This window comes from Lagopus muta, chromosome 6, assembly GCF_023343835.1.
Source record: "Lagopus muta isolate bLagMut1 chromosome 6, bLagMut1 primary, whole genome shotgun sequence".
NCBI lineage: Eukaryota > Metazoa > Chordata > Aves > Galliformes > Phasianidae > Lagopus > Lagopus muta.
The window spans coordinates 24577817-24600821 of NC_064438.1; the positions used below are offsets into that span (position 1 = coordinate 24577817).

At 40.7% G+C, this 23005-nt stretch overlaps 1 protein-coding gene across 1 annotated transcript in view; it reads right to left on the reverse strand.

The window, feature by feature from the left end:
* Positions 1-23005, reverse strand: part of LTK (leukocyte receptor tyrosine kinase) — an 86214-nt gene that overhangs the window by 28618 nt on the left and 34591 nt on the right. The window contains exons 2-10 of the mRNA XM_048949987.1: positions 21983-22096; positions 19075-19230; positions 18200-18422; positions 12542-12681; positions 7991-8128; positions 7021-7173; positions 5776-5876; positions 3840-4006; positions 320-414 (exon numbers count right to left, since the gene is read on the reverse strand). Coding sequence (XP_048805944.1) covers positions 320-414; positions 3840-4006; positions 5776-5876; positions 7021-7173; positions 7991-8128; positions 12542-12681; positions 18200-18422; positions 19075-19230; positions 21983-22096 — 1287 coding nt within the window. The remainder of the gene's footprint in view (positions 1-319; positions 415-3839; positions 4007-5775; positions 5877-7020; positions 7174-7990; positions 8129-12541; positions 12682-18199; positions 18423-19074; positions 19231-21982; positions 22097-23005) is intronic.

The following is a 23005-nucleotide window of genomic DNA, read 5'->3' on the forward strand; positions in this document are numbered from 1 at the left end:
AGCAATGTGATGTAATCCTTCCACTTAAAGCACAGGAATAAGTCAAGAGTTTCTTGCCAAGACACACAGGCAGCTTTCAACTATGTGATACAGATTAGGGAAAACAAAGAGCACTAATAAACTGACACACGTAAAATTTCCTCTACTTACAATCTTCAGCAGATCTAAGATAATTGGCATTGTGATATAAAAGCTAACATAAATGATTCATGTGCACTCTTGGTGCAGGGGAGAAACACAGCAAGTGTATTCCGGATCAGCTGGATGCTTATTACACTATCCAAATTCTTTATGGGATTCTGTAACACGCATGGCTCACCATCAGCAAAGCAGTTCATTCCAAATGTAATATTGTCGATAGCAATGTCAGCTTGGGAATTCCAACCCCAGGTTGCCAGGAGTTGCAGTTGAAACCTTTGCAAAAAGACAGAAGATTTAAAGACAAAGAGGCAGACGGAAAAAAACAGCAACAACCATAAGAGCCCAAAAATACAGTGTTCTCTTACAAACCAATAGTGATAATCATAATTTAGAATCTTTCCATTAGACAAGCTGCTGAACAGCCATAAGAGCTTGCTAGAAATCTTGTTCATACACCCACAGTTAGTAGGACCAACCAATGCTCATATAATGTCACATTTAATGTGGAACAAACATGAGAACCCTACTTCCCCTGCTATCTGCACACACACAGGAAAACAAGATGCTCTCCCTCACAAATATTTATACATATACAACCATCCTTATCAATCACCACTGATGGTAATGGGATTGGGCATGTGCAAAAGAAAAGGGAAAATTAATCTGTTTTTCTATCCCCAAAGAGACAGCCAAAATAAAAATTAAACAGAGCAATATCCAGAAAGACAGCAGTCTTAAACCTGAGTGTTGGCCAGTGTAACCAGAAAAATAACAAGGTGACACAAATTTATTTCAGCTGATAATTCAGGCCATTTTAAGTTTTAGCCACAAATCATCAAAGCATTTGCATTCTGGGCTACCTCACTTTTCCCACTATGACCAGATGTTAACTACTTATCTAGAAGCCTCTCATGCCCCACGAGCATTGCCACATTCTGAATTTAGAAGAAGGAAGGAAAATGAACAGAAGGACCTTCTTCTAATAGATAGGAGTAAATTGTTTTTCATTAAACTTCAGAAATAAACAGATGCCTGATGTCCAGCCTATTTACAGCTTCTTAAAGACACATGGAGAAGACCTCTACTGCTGTCACTGACAACGCTTCATCATGATTAATGATGAAGTACTGACCTGCCTATCAGTACTTTCTTGTCCCAAATTACTGGCAGTGAAGTACAACATGCATATTCCGTCCACCAAACAAATGTTGATACATATCACAGAATCACAGAGTGGTTGAGATTGGAAGGCACCTGTGTGTATGGCCCAACCCCTGCTCAAGCAGAGACACTCTGAGCATGATGCCCAGAGGTTTCTGGGTATCACTAAGGAGGAGACCCACAGCCTCTGTGGGCAGACTGTGCCAGTGCTCTGGCACCTGCATAAACCACAAACTGGCATCCACAGTTAATATAATGTTGTAAAGTTGAATCTTGAAGATTCTGATTCTCAAGAATAGTCCCTTGTGCATCAAATAAAAGCTTTCATACATACAGGATCTGAACCTTCTGGGATTAAGTGTTGGCACAGCAAATTCAAATAACATCTTCCTTGGATGATCACTCTCTTAGCAATGCGGTTAGCAGAGGAGTTTACCCAATGGGAATCACTTTCCTACAGAAGCCTCTCTTTTCAGCAGTACCTCTGCATTTTCAGACCTTGCACATCAGTCCAATGCAGCAACTAGCCAGAGCATTTGATGGATGATAAAACTCACAGTAACCTGAGCCCAGAATTAGAGACTTCTAGGATCCACGGCCAAAGATACAGCATCACAGTTTAATCCTTTCTGAAGACACGTCAGCATACCCTTGGTCCAGTCAAGATACTGCATCTGGTCCATAGTCAGAACAGAAGGACCATGACATTGTGCTGTAAGATCAATTTCTGTTCTATACTTCACTGTATAAGTGGGTACCTGGGGAATGACTCTCATCCCCAAGTGCATAAGAAGAGATATCTCACAAGTGCTGGGCTCTGTATGCCTCCCATTCCTTCTAACTTCAGAAAAAGAAGAATTTGCCTTTTGAACTCTGTGCTTGCTAGCCAGAGGGGTTTCCAGTGTCCCTGCTCATTGAATTCATTTTATTGACTCTAACATATAGCCTTCTCAATTTCTCTTCTGTCTGGTCTCCTGTCTGCCTGCTTCTCTTCTGATAGCAACATTTTTTCCTTGTGTATGTGAACCAAGTGAGAGAACCTGCCAGCTGACCACCAGGAACAGATTTCCAAGTGCCCAGCTGGGATGCTGATCAACAAATTGTGTGTTTTTCTCTCCTAAAAAGTGAGTTTGTTTGGACAAGATAGTGCTAAAAAGCACATATTTCCCCCTCTTTTGTACCCATTTTTTCTTCTACTGAATCTGGACAAACAGAAGAAAAATTAGCTAAACTGATTTCCAGAGCTAGGACATAAACATATGGGGTTTGGGCCTGTGATTTACAGAAAGAAACAAGTAGGCAATGGAGTAGAAAAATTGAGAATAAACTTTGATGATAGGTCTGGGGTCATCTAAATAAAATAGCACGAGAATTGACCAGGAGAGTAGGAAGCAGGAGGGCAGGGACAGACTGTAATAGAATCATAGAATTGTTTGAGTTGGAAGGGACTTTCCCTCATTCAGTTTGAAACATGCACACACGAGCTACCTTTTTGTTTTGTCTGGGTGTTCAACTATCTCAAGTTTAACAGTACTGGATTTTTTTTTTTTTTTTTCTTTTAAGTCCTCAGAAAGTGCTGGCTAGTGCTCCCTAAAGCCATTTGGTGTCCTTTCCATTCTGCCACATCCATTTCCCTTCAGAACTGAGGTCTGACACAAAAATTGGAGGCTTTGCAGACAAAAAAAAAATAGGGGACCATTTATTAGAGGAAGCAGAAGCTCTTTAACAACTTCAAAAAGCCCAAAAGACTGCTCCGGCTAGATCCAAATGAAAATGCCTGAGGGAAAGAGCTATTCTGGACAAATTCACTGGTCATATTTTAAATACACAGAACTAAACACATGCTTATCCACAGGGCTCCAGACTGTCAGGCAAGGACATATACTACACTGCCAGTTTGCAGACCTATGGTATTCTGGAGGAGCATACACTGAAGCTGTGACCAAAGATAATCACAAAATTAAAGCAGGAAAAAGGGTGGGATAACATTCTCCTTCCCCGCTTCCTGTTTTGCTGCTGATTGGATCTGAATTGCTACCACTTCAGACCCAAAACCCTTAGCTTTTTACAAAAAGATGCTGAGAACATTTCCAGTTAAATGCAATCCCCTCAAACCCTCTAATCCATGAAGTTTTAGGACAATACTTAATGCCAATGGTAGGTAGATCTTTTTACATTTATAATATCACATAGAGTTTGAGATTGATTTTTTTTTTTTTTTTTGGTTTTAAGTGTGATATGAGACAGACCTGCTTGAGGAAAATGCAAGAAACAGATTGGAGCAATTTAAAAATGATTTGTATTGTGCAGAATAACTTGCTGTCAACACCATTTCATAGCTTGAAATTGACTGACACAGAATGGAGGAGGAAGACAGAAGACTTCCTCAGCAAGCAGAATTGCTGTACTCCTCTAATTTTGTCAGTAGTAATAGGTCTGGAAAAAGGCAAAAATGAAAGTGATACTTCTCAATGAAGGCCCTAATAATTTACAAAATCTGTAGGGATATCTCTGGGTGCTGCTGATGGTGTTCTTACCTGTTCTGAAGCACTGGCATTGGTAAAGTGATGAGAAACCAATGATCACTCCAGCTCCCTGCTCTTTCCCACATTGGCAAGGTAACTGGAACTCCGTTTTTTTCTTCCCTGACAGAGAAGGAGATGGTACCATTGTAGCTGCCAAAAACATGCACTGAGAATTGGATCTGTAACAGAGCAAAAGAAAAAAAGAATGGTATCCTCTGATAAATAGGAGATAGTACTTACTACTCCCCCTTCAGGATATGAGACTGTGGCTCAAGCTTTAATCACACATACCACTAACACCCCCAGTGCTTTTGTGTGATTCCATCATTGTTCCTAGCACAGAATTTTCTTGTTGGAGACCTCAACTGACACTTGTGTTCTCAGGCTCTAACAACTATATCAACGGCCTCAGATATTATTTGGGTGATTGTTATCTTCTTCAGGAGCAATAAGTAACAAAGCAGAGGAACACAAGCTTGAAGTCAAGAAAAGCTTTATCATTAAATGTTTCTACTAGGGTTGGAATACTGCAGAAAAGCAATCCTAAATACATTCTTTCTCAGAGTTCTCACCAGCCAAAAGACTTCTGTCAAAAGATTTGAAAGAGTTCAAATCTTCTAACGTTTCCCATTGTAATCATTCATATTAATGTGTTGCACTGGTGTGGCTCAATCCATACCTAGGCATTATATAGCACAAAACTATTGCAAGGAGAGGACTACCCTGCCACAAATACCCAGGAAATGAGCAAAGAGGCCATCTCCACAGACAGGAAACTCCAGTCTATATACTTGCCCCAAGTCATAGACACCACCTGAACCATAGCGCTGATGTGGCAGGTAAGCAATCTGATCAGCAGACCAAAGAATATTTTGAAGCAGGACTCCTTCCTCTCTCTGTGGGGCACCACTGACAGTTTGTCACAGATCAAGAGAAAACTGCCATTTCCAGTGATGCCTGGAGCACTCAGCTGCTCTTTGTATTAAAGAGAGCTCAATCAGGAGATGGAGTACACACACATGTACACAACAACAGAAGTTCCTTGCTCTTTAAATGGGTATTCAAATCTGTGTCAGTGAAGGAGAGGACTGGGTCTGGATTTCCTGTATGATGCCCATGACCAACACTTACTGCTCCCAGTTTTGTGAACCTAGCTCCAGGCACATTTTATTTTGTTGGAACTATTCAGCAAACTTAACCTGAATTTATAAATATAAATGGTGAAGATATATTTTTGGCACCTGCACTGTATTTCTTTTGCCAGCTCTAATTAGGAGGCATCAAAGCTTTCTGTTTTCCCCTGGCAGAGCTGGACTCCAGCTCAAGCTTGCAACTTAATTTTCCTAAGTGATAGGAGTGCAATATTATTTAAATATTTTTGGTTTCAACATCTTGAAGCTCCCCTTACATTTTGCAGGGATCTAGGCTGAAGGCAGGATATGTGATTTTATCCACACCAGGTTGGCTTCATCTGTTGAAGTTTCTGAAGAACACGAACAGTTTATTGCCTTTATCTATTCCTGGAAGGTCTAATGCCCCACAGATTTCATGCTCCTAATCCATCCCAAAATCATGCAGAATTTAGGAAGAAAGTCTCAGCAGCATGCATACTGAATGGCTGAACAGGCTCAGACGGCCAACTCTCTCTCCTACAGTCTAAGGCCATCCAGTATAATTCAGGCATGGGTACACTTCAGGGGAATGGTCTATACACCCAAGCTAGGGAGTTTTTCTGTATTTAAGAGCTAATTCAGCACTGCTGCTCTTATTTACTGGGAAATGCCCCTCCTCTCTTCTTTCTAGCGTTGAACAAGCAGCTAGTTAGGCAGTATACTCCTAGTACAGTAAAGTGCTTTGTTGTGTATCATACACTGCACAGAGGCACATTGCAAAAACAGTGTACAGCCTGAGAATTAGCTCCAAGAGGTGCTTAGGCAGAAGGAGATACCTGGTAATCTTCAGTAGCAATACCAGCTGGCAAGCTGGTACTGAAAGCCTTGGCGATGCCATTTGTCTGATTGCTATCTGCTCGCAGATAGAGGAAGTGTCCTGTGGACAGAAAAGTTAATTAGAAAAAATATATATTTTTTAATACTTTCAAAATACTTTAACATCATTGTTCTGAAGCACAGTGTAAGTAGGAGGACATGATAGAAACAAGGCTTAAGATTCCATTTATTAGCAAACTACAGTGAATACACTAGTAGATTTCAGCAGCACAAAAGTCAATATCCCAAACCCTTCTCTGCAACACAAGTAGAGTGTCCGAACCTCAGAGCCACTCAAGTACATTTCCATACAGTGGTTCACAGCAGTCTACTCTGAGTTCTTTGATCAGCCCTAATACTTACACCATGAGCATCAACAACTTGCTAAGACAAATATGGTGCCAGTAGAGCTTATTTATAGTCTTTGTTCCTAGTGAGAGTTTGTATGAGCTCTCAAGAGACAAACAGGACTCTCACATGAGCACTCTCTACTTTGATAGGGAACTGAATCAAAACTCAGCTTCTGACTTCAAGTATGAACATGTCAGAATTTGGCTTCCCTCCTTATTTAAAAAGCAGACAGTTCTGGGAATTATCAGACCTTCTTTTCTTTTTGTTTCCCCCCCCCCCGTGGTATTCTACAGAACAAAATGTTTATTATCACTTCATCTTGGGACAGACTTAGATGTGATTCTCTTTATAACCCACCAGCAGAGTCTGACAAGAGTCTCCAAAAAATTTGTGTTTTACAAGATGCTTAGTTTTGTAAGGCAATTTTTACTTTGTGATGCTGCAGCTGAAGTATTCTGCAATTGCCTATCTCATAAGAGCAAGGAGGGAAGAGGTATATACAGAGGGGAAAGAATTCATCATATAATTCTTTTCAAAGGTGAAGACATTCTAGACTCCTAAAGTTCTATGTTAAATTTTCCATAAAAGATTTCATATGAAGTTTTTTTTTGTGATCAGAAGTTAGTTTTAAACTTTAAAATTATTTAAATAAATACATTTAAAGTTATTCTAGATAATACTGATGATAAATTTGTTTTGGAAAGAAGAATGCCAAACATTTTAAACTAATTAAAAAAAAACCCACACCCCTAAGTTCAAGACTCATTCACATGCATGCTGGCACACTCGTACAGGCACACATAAAACATGCACACACAGAAAGGCAGACTAAGAAAGAACTACGAAGACCCTACCTGCAGTGGCTTGCAAGGTAGACCCTACAAATGAACCATTGTGAATCATTTCATTAAAGCCACTGATAGACCAAGGAAATGCTGCAGTTTCATTCAGTGTCCAGCCACATGAACCCTCTTCAAAAGAGCAATGTGAACCTTCTGGGAGACTATCTACAATGGACCATAAGAAAATGCAGGAAAATAGAAGAAACCTGATTATGGAAGAAGGCAAACAGCAGAAAAAGTCAAAATTTACTATAGTTCTTGAAACTATCCCACTTATACTGTCTTTCAGTGTCAGAATATCAATAGGTCTCATTTGTTTATTTCCATAGTCATAAAAAAAGTCAACATTTTTTTGTTACTGCAGCTGTTACACTGCAGTTTCTGTCACTGAAAACAGCAACTCCCACAGTCGAGAGTGGTAAATCACTCCACACATTTGTAAAAGCCCTACTGTATATTAAATTATAGACATCATGAGGCTTTCTGCGAAAGGCAGTCAACAGATTATTCTAGATCTTTGTCACTATAATTGACAAAAAAAAAAAACAAAACACCCAAACAAATAATGTTTCTCAGTACTAAGTGTACTTGTTCAGTCTTTCTTTGTCAGGATATGCAAGATGAGAACTTGCACATCTAGGAAGGACAGCTTTGTGATTGATCCTGTTGGTAGTTTCTCATCCAGCAGCCATAAATGTGTAAATAAGATTTTGCTTTCCTCTGAAGCAGCAGTGACTATGAAACACAGGTCACTGAATGTCTTATTGCAATATTAAAAATAATAACAAATCAATTTTATCCTATATGGAATGAATTTTCAAGAAAAATCTTGATAATAAAATAATAAAAACAGTCTAAATTATTATAGGAGGCTTAATAATGAATTAATCTAGAAATAGAATCAATTTAATCTGTATTTTATTCTAAACTGATTATTGTAACAGGATGAAGGTTCCCACGAAATGCCATGCCATACACTCACCACATCTTACTCCTTCTACTTCTTTGGTAGGGCAATCACTGATGAATTCACAGATTTGTAAGTGGCTAACACAGCCTCCGTGAAGGCAGGGGAAGGAAGAGCCTTTGTTATATATAGAAAGATCTGGGTTTTCTTTATCTAAAGAAAAAAAGAAAGAAAAAAAGCTCAGAGATGAATCAGCAGAATTTATGTACATATTCCTGCATGTGCATCAGCCTTCACACACATGACCTCAGAAATCGTCCTCTGGGTGATAAATGATACTTAGCTGTGCTCTTTGTCATGCAGGTTTCTATCCAGCATGAGATTCCCAAGATTGCCTCAGCTCTCACACAGACCAAATTCATTGCTCCTTACTCTCTCCTGCACACACTAGCTTCTGCTGTGTTTGTGCCATCTTCAGGCAATCAGCTTTTTATTTTGTTTTTACTGAGGATCCTACATTTTTCTATATGGCGAGTTCACTGGAACAGGCTGCCCAGGGAGGCTGTGGAGTCTCCTTCTCTGGAGATGTTCAAGACCTGCCTGGATGCCTACTTGTGTGACCTGCTGTAGGGAACCTGCTTTAGTGGGGGGGTTGGACTCCATGATCTCTGGAGGTCCCTTCCAACCCCTACAATTCTGTGATTCTGTAATTCTGTGATTCTTCCGTCCTGCACACGTGATCATGCAGCTGTCAGCCAGCAGAGGCATGCTGCACGACACTGCTGCTGGAGGCAGCAATGTGCACTTAGCTCTGGGCCTGATGGACACATTGTTATGGCCAATCGAGAATCAGGCTCAATTAATACTTGTGTTGCTGACATATTGCTATGCCATCTTTGTGGCATCCACCCTGTGATGAAAGGTGTTTCCTCAGCAGGCCGGCTCACTCATGCACCCCAACCTGCCTCTCCAGCTACACTCCAGGAGTACTGAACTAGTCACATGAGTACTCACCAACAGGCTGCATACAATTTTGAAGTGTGATATTTTCTGAAATCATGACTCAGTGTACCAAGCCTGTCCTGTGGATATGTGCGTGCACAGATTTGTTGTGGATCTGCAGGTGTGTGAAAGTCTCTTCTGGACCTGTTCCCTGTTAGCAGAGCTCTGCACAGATGTTCCATTACAATTGTTACTGCTCTGGAAAAAATGCAGAGCTTAGAAAGAAAACCCCAGGAGGAGGATGAAAGAACATCTGAAACATCATTTCTTCAGGGTACTGTGTTGTGTTGGGTACATGCAACAGCTTGTTTAAGGGCACTTTGGAGATTTAGCACAATGCTTCAGGCTGTGTGCATCCCCTCAAAAATACCAAGACTGTGAAAAGCATTGCATTAAAAGTATATTATCTGTTAAATTAAAAGATTGACTGCAATAAAATTAAATCTCTAGTATGATTTAAAGCAATCTCATGATATATGATGAAACAGCACTGTGAAGTATTCTTACATTTGAAACTTTCTAGATCTTACATTTCTATTCAAAGCTAATTCTACAGTGTCTGCAAAACAGAAGCAATAGCATTATATTAATGGATGAAAACCAGGAAGTGAAGATGATTATGTCTCCAACTTACAGGCTGCCTGCACCAGCAGACTCATACACTTCCCAGAAGCCTGAATGACATTAGCAGGGTTCTGCATATGTACGGAGGATCACTTGCATGACCTTGGCAACAGGTCTGAAAATGGTAGGTAAAATCGATCATTTCTGAGCTGAGCACTCAGTACTTTGCATAAATTACATTCAAATTATTTTCATTTTGGACAGAAGTTTTGAGCCAGGCAGTGGTAAATAGACACCACAGACTGCAGACCAGAGTTGCTTTTCTTCATAAATTTGCAAGATAGAGCCCCAGCACAGAAAAAGCTTTAGTGACACTGGGTAGCCTTTTGTTACTATTTGAGAAAGAAAAACAGTAAAAGCTAAAATATCCTAGGCAGAGACTTCTTTCCATCCCTATTGCTGGATCCAGCATGAGCCCTGTTACTTTCTTATACATTTGTATGAGCGTCAGTGCAAAGCAAATTGGAGGCAGCCAGGGCTGCAGTGACCACACCCCAGTTGAGTTTGTGATCTCGAGGGATGTGGGCCTGGCAAAGAGTGGCATCAGGACCCTGAACTTTGGGAGAGGGAACTTTAAGCTGTTCAATGGACTGTTGGCCAAGATCCCCTGGGATGCTGTCTTTAAAAACAAAGATGTTGAGGAGAGCTGGCTACTCTTCAAGGATGCCTTCCAGAGAGCACAAGAGCTCTCCATCTCTCTGAATAAGAAAGCGGGCAGAGGAGGTAGGAAGCTGGCGTGGCTCAGTAAGGACCTGCTGAGGACACTGAGGGCGAAGAAAGGTGCATACAAGCTCAGAAAACAAGGCTGTGTCACCTGGGGAGACTACAGGGATGCTGTCCGGACTTGCAGACATGGGATCAGGAAAGCCAAGGCGCAGGCAGAACTGAACTTGGCGAGGTACGTGAAAAACAACAGGAAGACTTTCTACAGGTACATTGGCCAGAAGAGACAGGCCACAGCAAGTGTGCTCCTTTGGTAAATGTAAAGGAGAACTGGCTTCCACGGATGAAGAGAAGGCTGAGGTACTGAATGAGTTCTCTGCCTCAGTCTTCACTTGGTAGCCAGGATTCCAGTACTTCTCACGTCCCTGAGGCCTGCATCCCTAAACCTCTAGGTGCGGACCGGGGTGGTAAAACTCCCCCCACTGTGAGGACAGAGCAGGTCCGAGACCGCCTCATGAGACTGAATGTGTACAAGTCTATGGGGCCGGATGGCGTGCATCCCAGGGTTCTGAAGGAGCTGGCTGAGGTGGCTGCTGAGCCGCTCTCCATCATATTTGAAAAGTTGTGGCTGTCAGGTGGGGTCCCGGATGACTGGAGGAAGGGTCACGTCACTCCCATTTACAAGAAAGGGAGCAAGGAGGAGCCTGGGAACTGCAGGCCAGTGAGTCTCACCTCTGTACCTGGGAAGATCATGGAACAGATCATCCTGGATGACAAGCTTGATCTCATGAGGAATGAGCGTGTGAGCCAAGACAGCCAGCACGGCTTCATGAGGGGAAGGTCATGCTTGACCAACGTGGTGACCTTCTATGATGGAGTGACGGCATCAGTGGACAAGGGGAAGGCGACCGATGTCATATACCTGGACTTGAGCAAGGCCTTTGACATGGTCCCCCACCACATCCTTATCTCCAAATTGGAGGGATGTGGATTTGATGGGTGGACGACCCGATGGATAAGCAATTGGTTGAAAGGCCGCAGACAGAGGGTGGTGATCAATGGCTCTATGTCCAGGTGGAGGCCGGTAATGAGTGGTGTCTCCCAGGGGCTGTCTTGGGATCGGTGCTCTTTAACATCTTTGTCAGTGACATCAATGACAGAATTGAGTGCACCCTCAGCAAGTTTGCTGACGACACCAAGCTGTGTGGTGCGGCTGACACAGTAGAAGGAAGAGATGCCATTCAGAGTGATCTTGACAGGCTGGAAAGGTGGGCCCAGGTGAACCTGATGAGGTTCAACATGGCAAAGTGCAGAGTTTTGCATTTGGGCCGGAGGAATCCCAGGCATCCATACAGACTGGAAGGAGCGGTCCTTGAGAGCAGCCTTGTGGAGAAGGACCTGGGGGCCTTGATAGATGAAAAGCTTAACATGAGCCAGCAGTGTGCCCTTGCAGCTCAGAAGGCAAATGGTATCCTGGGCTCCATCAAAAGAGGGGTGGCCAGCAGGGACAGGGAGGTGATTGTCCTCCTCTACTCTGCTCTTGTGTGGCCCCATCTCGAATACTGCGTCCAGGTCTGGAGCCTCCAGTACAAGAAAGACAGGGAGCTGTTGGAGAGGGTCCAGAGGAGGGCGACAAAGATGATCAGGGGACTGGAGCACCTCCCCTGTGAGGACAGACTGAGGGAGCTGGGCTTGTTCAGCCTGGAGAAAAGAAGCCTACGGGGTGACCTCATTGCAGCCTTTCAGTACCTAAAGGGAGCCTACAAATAGGAGGGGAATCAACTCTTTGAAAGGGTTGATAACTGCAGGACAAGGGGAAGTGGTTTTAAGAAGAGGGAGGGTAGATTTAGGTTGTATGTCAGGGGGAAATTCTTTACAGAGAGAGTGGTGAGGTGCTGGAATGGGCTGCCCAGAGAGGTTGTGGATGCCCCGTCCCTGGAGGTGTTCAAGGCCAGATTGGATGGGGCCCTGGGCAGCCTGGTCTAGCCTGGTCTAGCCTCTTAAATGGGGAGGTTGGTGGCCCTGCATGTGGCAAGGGGGTTGGAGATTCATATCCTTGAGGTCCCTTCCAAACCTGGCGATTCTGTGATTCTGTGCAAAATCAGTTCAATTTTGCACTTCAACTCTGCTTTCTGAGTGTGTGCACATGTGCACACAAAATACATTCAAATATGACCCTTGACAGGTAAGCACTGCCAAAAATCATAGAGGACACTCAGCTTTCATGTATGTCTTATCTGACCAAATCTTTAATCATGCTCACCATTTTTTGTGAGGATGCTGCTCTCTTTTATGACTGCATTTGATTATTCCAAAACTGACTGTATTGCAACGTACCATGGAAGCAGTTTGTGAGCTGCAAGGAGCCCACTGCCAGGAGTCCAGCCTCTTGTGCTCCACAGTTTGAATACAGCAAGGTGATTTTAAAAGGTCTTTCTATTCGGCCAATCTGAGCCATCATGGATTTCCATTTCACCCTAGAATACAACAAGGAGATATCAGATGCACAAAAAGCATGCTGGAGTCCACAGAATATCTAGCACAGATTCTATACTGCACCAAATAGAAGCAATGGTATTAACACGGGGAAGGAATTGAATATAAAGTACAACATAGCAGACATTCATTTAAAACAAATGACATTCTACCTAAAAAGTTCATATTCAGTTATCTTTTTCTCAGCTCCTATTGTAACTTACATTTCTCCACACAACATACAGCATAACTCTGAGACATCAAAAATATCTCAACTGTAGAGTGATTGTAGCAGTTCAGAGAAAGATGGATGGTGGCATGCACTCTAATTTTGAAGATGGTTGCTAGGCACTGAAAGCTAGACAACAACATTCAATGGGAATTTTCAGTGTATCTCACTCAAATCAGTCTATCAGGAGTCAGGGTACCCAGGTGTAGATAAAAAAAACCTACAATATTCCTAACAATCTTTAAAAACAAACAAACAAACAAAAATGACAATGCTTTGTTCATCATTCCATTGCATCCACTTGGCCTCAAAAAAATCAGTGGGCCTTAAACTAACTGGTTCAACAAGCCATTGGAGATAAGGACAGTCTCTGCATCTTTTGCATTTACCTACTAAGCATACAAGACCTTCTAACCAGTGAGTTCCACTACCTCCACCAAGCTACAACACAGCCCCTAAGCATCACCACTGTTATCATAATCCTAAGCACAGGAATCCACAGCAGCCAGCCCATGATTCACAACTGGTGTTATGTTTATGTTAGCAACTAAAGAGATTACTGCCCACAGCTGAAAACAATGACTCGCTTCATTTCTGCACCTTAATTGTATATGGTTTACAAGCCGCACACTCTGAATCTTGCAGTTTACAGCCTAGTATTTCAAAATGAAGTACAACCACTGGTTAAGTCAATAAACCAACTTCTGAAACATCACATCTGAGAAAGATGCACCGTATTCCCTGCCACTAGAAGAACACTAGGTCTCAGTGGGCCTCTGAGAGAAGACTAATATCTTAAACAACTGTTCATGTGTACTGGCAGCTCTTTTGAATCAGAGCCCTAAGGTCCCACGAAATATTCCAGTTCTGCACTGAAAGATACTAACACTGAAATTTTAGTCCATTTATACACCACCACTGGAAAAGCTTGCAAGCATCCAGAGTCCACAAAAACAACAAGCAACTTTCTATCACCCAGAATACTTGGAGGTACAGAGTCTCATCATCATCAAGGCATTCCCACTCAGACAAACCCTCCTCCTCAACATACAACAGCAACAAGATTTCTAACATGGTAAATATTTGCTTTGTCCCAGCATCTGAGCAAAGGATAGTCAGAACCAACTTAATTTTCTTAATGGAATCAGGAACAAAGCCCATTGTTGAGCTACTAAGAAGATGGATCATTGTAGCAAGCTTTCAGATAAGCCAAGCTTGGCAATATCTTTACTATCGATTTTATGTCAAGCCAGATCTCGACTAATGAGGTAATATTCTTCTTCTAAGTACAGATGTTAAAACTGCTCTGTATGTATAGAAGGGCTGTCAGAATCTGACATCATTTGGAGAAATTTACACAGATAAAAAGTTTGGAGTTGCAAGCAATCTGACGCCTAAGGCAACAGAAGTTTAGATTTGCCCTGCTAACCTACAATTTCCATTTTTGATTTTCACTAGCTTAGGCTAAACAAAAGCTTTTCCTTTTCTTACCAATCTTTGCTATGCCTTTCCATCTCCAACACAATTAACAGATTGTGCATTTTAAGAAAGATTATTTTATTATTAAGAACAATTTCTTCATTAAGAGTGACAAATTAAAAAACCCTAATGTGAAAGCTGAAACCTTTTCTGAACTGGAGGCCACTACAGGAGTTACTGCAGAAAGTTATGCTAACTGCCTCAAGGTACTATCAAAGAATATACAAATTAGAAGCTTTACATTTCTTTTCCACATATATGAAGCTAGTCATCGGATGCAAGAAGAAATAGATGACAGAACATAGGCCTGCAACTCCTGCCCTTACTAACCAGCTACAGATCTGTCCTTCTTGGCCCAGAAAAATTTTTGGTGCAATTTGGTGCATGAGAGTCAGTAAACCATATTCCTAGGTTAGTGATCAAAATCAGTCTTTCATAACAGCAGTGCAGTCTCTCCTTTTGTAGCTTTATTTTTTAATTCAAATAGCTGTGCTCATTGCTGTCAGTATGTATTAGGCATTTTCTGAGGACACTTACCAGACTATTCCCTTTCAAAGGCTTATGGAGTTGGACACCTAATTTATAAATTCCAAATGACCTTAGGTGTTTCCAGACATTCAAATCAGCTATATCACAATTCCTCTACATACAAGAGCTAAAGTTAAAGAACTTTTGTTGACAATAGGACACCCAGACTGGGTGAAGAGGAGTCTCAAAGATGATAAGTTCCTATAGGAGTTGCAAAAGCTGGCAGGGCATTTTAGCAGGTCTGCTCCAAAAAAGGAAAAAAAAAACAAAAAAGGAAAAAAAAAAAAGCAGTAAAGATAGGGAAAACTAAGCAATAATCCTTTCATGAGATTGGCTAACTGATGACCATTTGTGCACATGGCCTTGAACTCGTTCTTTCTTGGACTACCAGGAATACCATGGCCAGTACTTTGTTTTAGAAAGAAAACAGAAAACAATAAGGCCAGCTTACTGATCACACTCTATCATGTAAAGGGAAAAGATTATTGCTGCCCCAAGCAGTGCTTTTTTATTCTCATTGAAGTTTGAGTTTTTAGAGCTGAAATAAACAAGTTCCATTATTGAAATAGTTTTGGCTGACAACACTGAAACAATTGTGGTCAACCACAAATACAAGCAAATGAAATCATTCAAAACAAAACCACATAAGACTTTTCACACGAGTTTTCAGGTGTGACTAGTTTTTTTGCTCTGTGTGATAATGAGGAAAAAGATAGGGTAAGCAAAGTAGTCATAAAGTCATTATCAGTGATCTGAACAAGCACCAGGACCATAACCATGAGAAATGAAGATAGCTTTGAGCCAAGAACCAGATTAAGAAAGCTTGGGCCTGCAAACAAAAATGCAGGCACTTGATGTTTGATCCCTATTGAGATAATAACAAACATAATTTTATATATCTTTTGTAAATACGTAGAATTTCAAACACCTCACTCCCACAGCGACTCTCCCTCTAATCAAGAAGCTCAGAATACTCATATGTTATAGGTGTGGCATAAAATAACAGTAAAAAAATATGAGCTTGTCCTACTTATCTGGGAACTTAGTGCCAAAAGGTCTGTCTGTTTCTCTTTTGCTACAGTGCATTTGCAAAAAAATGGGTGGCAGCTTCAATACTACAGATCAAACCTAACAGAGGTGGTCGGGATTTTTTCTAATGAGTGACCTATCTCTGAGCTTTAGAGAACTGTGTAGCTGATGGACCTTGAAGGAGGAAACACAATCAGCATAAGACTTCCAGGACCAGAAAGAGGACAGTTCACTGAAGTGATTTACTATTGCTGGAATTCATGATGAAGCACAGCTTGATTTTGGAATTAAAAGATGACAGAGAAGACTGAAGCAGGATTTTCTGGATTAATTATCTGAAAAGATGATATCTAGCCTTCTTTCTGTTTCTCATTTTTCACTCTGACTTCAAGATGATCTCCCAGTAGCAACTGAAGATTAAAATATGTAATAGACATAGGCATCTATCTCTAGGTCATTTCCTCATTATCTTCCTTTTATTCTACAAATTGTGCAGCTGGGATTGGGTAACACATGAAAGTGTGTATGACTTCTGCTCCCTCTGGAAAGTGGGAATGTTTCAAGATGGTCTCTGTTCTTAATAACCAGTACTGTTTAAATCTTAATCGCAGAAAAACTGCTTATTTCAGAGTATCTCCCTAATAAGAAGCAGCTCAAACACTGTAGAAATAAATTTTGTTCTCCTGAACATACAAATTTTTCTGGAACTGTGCAGAGAACCAAAAAGATAGGGTAAAGTAAGAATATTTGACCTAAAATTGTTCTTAACTATTTCGTGCTTCTTCCTTCCCCTCCTTTCTATTTTGACTTAGAATAGGAGGCAATCACCTTCCACCTTTACATTCTTAAAACTAAAGCCTCAGTTCTTACCAGTGCTTCATTTCACTAAGTAATACCAATGTTCATACCAATTTCCAGTGACACTGATTCCATTCCAAGGTGTGTAAATAACATCACTTTCAGACAATAATTTAGACAATAATTTTATGTAGAATTTTTTTTGTAGTGCTCAAATAAGCTCTTAAACAATGACTATGTTTCATTTCAGAAATGCTGCACTGTTTGTGATCAAAGCCTGTCCTGGGCAGGTAGGTATCTCAAAGGGTATTTTATGAGTTAATTCTGGGGAACTGTGGCTGCAGTTGTTTAGGCGAGTAGAGGCTTGTCAAGTACATAAAGCAGGTGAAAAAGGAGGTTAGAAATTTATCCCAGAAAACGTTACAGATTCCTTGTGAAACTGGCAAAAAGAAAAGGAAGGAGTAGCCAGGAAGGAAGTGAGCAATAACTAAAAGTAGGAGTGAGAGATGGATTTGAAGTAAAATAAGTTGTCTTAGTCAACCTCTGCTGTCTTTGGCTGACCAGAAGTCTTGGCTGAAGATCTCCATGGCAGCTCGAGAAGTGCCAAAGAATTCAAAGAAAACAAGCACTGGGATCTATTGCTTAAGTTCTTCACGGGAGTTGGTCAGGTGATGGAAATAAAAAAACTTTGTTGTGTGCCTGACCCAGGTTTTTACAAGACATACTGCAGCAAAGGAAAAAGCAAGCACATGGAAAATGGCAAAATGAGATGACACGTGGACCTTTCTTCCTTCTTTTCCTGTTGTGATTCATTCCCTTTACCCATTTCTTCTCCTCACTGCATTCTGCTTCATGCAAGAATGAAAAAATAAATGTGGAACAGATCAAAGAGTACAAAATGCAGGACAAGATCCAGGGTTGCTGCAATTCCTTTTTTTTTTTTCCTTTACCTCTTCTCACCTCTAGCCTTTGCTTTTCCATTCTCTGAACTCTACAGATAAAACAAAAGAGGATGCTCCTGAGCTTAGCAGACAGAAGGAAGAAATTACAAAAGAGGCAGGATTAACCCTTCTCAAAATCTGACTACAACAGGACCCCTTGAATACTTAGAGATATCAGTCATTTCACCAACACAGCCTTTGGACTGAGTGCATTTTAAATTCTATACCACTAGAATCAGTGAGGGAGTCAGCCACTCTCACGTCTCCTGAGTACGAGGGAGAAGGAATGACTCCTAATTAGATGTGTTCTTTGCAAAGGGGGCAAACAAAACCTGTGTCTGTTCCAGACATCCTGTCAGGAAGCTGCACAACTCAGTCCTGACAGTTCTACTTTCGTTTTTTGCTCTAACAAAAGCAATAATCTCAAGGAGAGAGATGTTAAAAAACAGTGGCCAGGAGGGACTGCACCCTACTTTGCAATTTAAAGTCTAAAGAGCTGCAAATTGATTGTCTTACCCAGCATCCTCTTCATGGCCAACTTTCAGAGAAATTATTATATTTCTGTTAGTGTCCACATATCTGATTTCAACTGTGAATCTCTGGAGGAGAGGAACAGCATCCTGTGAATATACAGCTAGTTCCAGCAAACAAGAGTCCACGCTCCCAGGCAGGATTGGGCTGTGCAGGCTGAACTTGCATCTATCTGGCAGCCTACTCATGTTCAGAAGGAAAATGCCTCCTGTAAGAAGAAAAAAAAAGAAAAGAAAAAGGACACATTGTGGATGGAAGAGCTATAATAGTATGAAAATAGATTAAGGGTTTGAAGAAAGATCTCAAGAAGAAAGCAGAGGACTATGCACCAAGTATAAATAACAGATAGAAAAGAAAGGAGACTAAAGTAAAGGAGGGAAATACATTAGAAGCAATAGAAGGAATGAGAAGAGAAGAAACCAAACAAAGCAGAGTGAATACGTCCAACAAAACAAAAGCTGAAGATTTCTCAAATCAGCCAGCAGACATGAGGAGCCAGACCTGGCTTGTAAAGGATTGAGTTTTGTAACAAAAATCCACGAGTAAGCAGAAGCAGCTATTGCTAAAACACAGAGCAATAAAAGGAGCATATAAATGAGCTGGCTAGATACAGGGTACACATATACACAAAGCAGGCAGTACATATAAGGATAATACAGATTATAAGGCTCTCAGTGATAGACTATTTTAGGCACAGACAATGTACCTACTAGTCGCACACCAGAACCAGCATATGGCAGTATTTTTAAAAATATGTGACTGAGGTCTCAGTCTGTCAACTCCTATTGCTGCTGGGCTATTACTATTACTGGTGCTGGGAGAAAGCAGATGTTCACTGTGGGGAAACTGTAACTGCCTACCTTCAACACCTCCTTGGGAGGAGCTGTTTTCCAGAAGCAGCTGCTGCCTCTCCTGAGATACCAGGACACTGACTGAAGACAATACCCAGTCTGGTCTTCCAAAACTATCTGTAGATGTCATCCATGAGCAGCTTGAGGTGATGATACAAGAGATTTCTGTCATGAGAAGCAAAAGTTTTCATTCAGGCTTTCTCCAGTTCAAGTAGCAGGCCTATGTAGGGGCATAAATGAGCAGATCTATGGTGTATGGAGTCTCTCTCAAGAAATGAAAGACTAGAAGGGAAAAGAGAAAGCTTCTTATGCAATAACAACAAAGAATCTCTTCCAGAGCAGGTGAAGGAACATACCTGAGAGAAAAACAACTGCAAATTCTTGGCAGATGTAAATCAGCATCTTCCCACCAGTATCAACAGTGAATTTATATTAGTGGATGGTCAACCCCCAGATACAAGGGCTGTTTCAAAGATAACGCCTCATATTTTATACTGTCGGCCCACAAAGCCAGATGGGGATCTTGGTGGTATGGCAATAGAGGTTGAACCTTCCCACCAATGTTCTGTTACTTTTTATCACTGTATGATAGATGGCAGCAGAGGGGCAGTCTGACAAAATGGCGTCTGACACTGAAACGCGTATGAAGCAAAAGTACGTAATTGAAATCCTCCACAGAGAAAAAAAATCACAGCCATTGACATTCGTCAATACTTGCTGAAGTTATGGAGGCCAAACAGTGAATATGAGCACAGGCAGGCAATGGGTAATACACTTCGGTAGTGGCAGCAGTAACTGTACATCAGCTCCATTGGTGCAGATAGTTACAAGTGCAGCGTGCCAGCTTTGATAACAGTGCATAGTTAATGGTGTTGAATATCTTGAAAAATAGCATTTTGTAGCTGAGAATTTGCTCTATCAAATAGTGTTACTGTGCTCTTTGTGTCTATTGTAAGTTTCCATGGAAATAAACTGGAGGCATTATTTTGGAGCAACCTAAGTACATAACATTCTGAATGAGAATAATACCTACTGCAGCAAGGATATTGAAACTGTAAGGATTTAGCATTTTAACAGAGAGGAACAAAGGAAGCCCTAAGATCTTAAGCAGAATAGCTGAGCAAAGCAAGCTTTATATATATATTTTTTCTTTTCTTTATTTTCCCCCAGCATTCTACTTTTCTCCAGCAAGATAGACAAGAATGCCCTCCTAAGAACTCCAGAGTCCATTCAAGCACTAAGAACACTAGATCATCCCGGCCAGAATTTTTCATAATCAGCATATTATAAACCAGACAAGTAATTCACTGTTCTCTCATCAATCTAATACAAGCTCCTTGAAGAGACGTTAGCTGTACAAAGCTCTCCCACACAGAATGGAGCTGAATAGATACAGTAAGCTGATATTAACTTGCACAATATTTATTTTCAGTAGTAATAATAATATTACAGTAATAACTTGAGGACCCACAGGCCATATGAGAAACTGTAAGAGTGAACATTCATATTTGGGATCCTGTCATTCAGAGGGTATTCATACCTTGTACTCACAAATTACACAGTTTTATCTCTTTGTTGCTCTACTACTTGGAAGAAAAGAAGGTAGGAATTAAGAATAGAATTAAGGTCAGGAATATAACAATGATAGGCTGTTGCACAGGCAACCCAAATGGGACAGAAGAAAATGAAAAGAGCCTCCAGAGGATTTGTGATACTTTAACTTTCAGGGGAAAAAAAAAAAAAAAGAACATAATGAAAGCTGCCATGGAAAAAAAGCATCTTCTTGAATACAAAAGACAAAGTAGACAAGTTTGCCTAATTTTTAAATTTAACTGTAACCATGTTTACACACACCATCGAGCATGCAGAATTTAGAGAAATATGAATATTATGGAGTTACATATCACTGTGGCTTGGAACAGGCTGTATCTCCCACCTCCTCTGTATCAAGAAAGACACACACTTGCTGTAATGAGTCCAACACAGGCCCATAAATGTTGTTGAGGGAGTGGACCATTTATGAAGAGAGGCTGACTGAGTGGGACTGTTCAGCACAGAGAAGGCTCATGGGAGCTTTTTGTCAATGTATATAAACACCTAATGGGAGTGAACAGAGAGGAAGCCAGACTATTCTCACTATTGCCCACTGCAGGAAAAAAAAAGGCAATTGGCACAAAGTAAAAAAAAAAAGCAACAGGGAATTCAATCAGAACATAAGAAAATACCTGAGAGTGGTAAAGCACTGGAAACATGCTGCACATTTAAGTTGTACATTTGCCATCTCATAGGTACTGAAAGCCTAATGGGGCCATAGGCAACTTGCTTTCAGTGACCCTTCCTGAGCAAGTGGATTGGACTAGGGACCTGAAGAGGTCTCCCTAAGTGATTATTTCACTAAATGGAAAGTCATCCCTTCAGTTTCCACATTTCCACACCACTGATGACAACTGGTTCCTTTCTCTTGAGTGCTTATGAAATGTGGCATTTATCCTGGCAACACAGTAAGACCAAATACATCCTACCTATCTCACAAGCATTTTTGTTCAGCTCACTGTTCTTTAAAAACTCCTAGAAAACTGAAAACTCCAATTGGAAAAAACCTTCATTTGGTGTCAAGAAAGCTACTTCATTCTGTGGTTGCTATAGCTCTACTAAATAGCTTTTGTTTAAAAGAACTTCTTAGCCCAAATCTGGTGTATTACACTGTGATGATATAGAAGATTTTTATTTTATTTTATTTTAATAATGAAGTAAAGAATTCCCCTAAGGTTGCACTGGTCTTTCAGCGTCACTGTGCTATTTCCAGCCAGGAACTCAGTGCTGCTTTCTGAAGGATCCTTGTGACTGCCAGCATCTCACTTGCACCTGGATTTTGATGTAGAAATAAGGCGAATGTAAAGAAGAGGACTTGTGGTACCTGGTTCAGAAGGCTGACGAAATGACACCATCCTATTTCTTATCAGGGAGAACTTCTCAGGTGGATTTGGTGTAGAAGAGTTTACTTCATGTGATCCAGAACAGGAGACAACTACTATAACAAAACAAAAACAACAGGAGAAGAATTTCATGTTTCTACACAAAACTATACTCTCATACTGTTAAATATGAACACAGATTTATCAAAGCCTCATTGTATCAATCCACACTCATCACAATGTACAGAGGTAATACTGTCCAAAATGCCACTTCTACAACAAAATATTTTATTTACTATTATGTTCTTTGGAATTCTTTATCTATCCTTCTTTTTATCAGTATAAAACTCCTAGATAGACACTGTGTTCCAGTACTGCCTGTGTTGTAGCCACTGCAAAGCTGAATAGCAGGCCCATGGCTGCCTGCCAGCAACTATATATTTTATTCTGGAAACACATTAACTAACATTAATGAAACCTTTGCATTAGTCACATATCCAGAAAACATCTCTTTCTACTGCCATGTACAAAGGCTGGGACTTGCAAAGGAATCAGGTAATTTCCTTGTAGCTGATATCTAGTAATATGTAGCTTCCTCAATACAGTTCTTATTAATCTATTTCCATTGCTCTATCTCAGAAATCCCTTTGTCATATAAATAAAAAAACCCTTTCCTTGATAATTACAGTATTTGATCATATTATGACATCAATATATATGCATTTGTGCATTTTTATTCATATCAAATCTTAGAGTTCTGTTCTAAAGTTTGGTTGAGCTGGAAAAAAAAGATCAAAATCTCAGAAAATATGAAAGGCATGAACATGCATCCCACAGGGAGGAAAACATTGCAAAATGTTTCATATTATGAGAATTACATCTTTTATTATAGCATAAAGACAGCTGCTTGTCAGTCTTCACGTGCTGCTGAGGAAAGGACAGTTAGAACAGCCATCAAGCTGCAGCAAATCAGTAGAAGAACAGAGTATCTTAAGTTGGAAGGGACCCACGAAGACCATCTACAG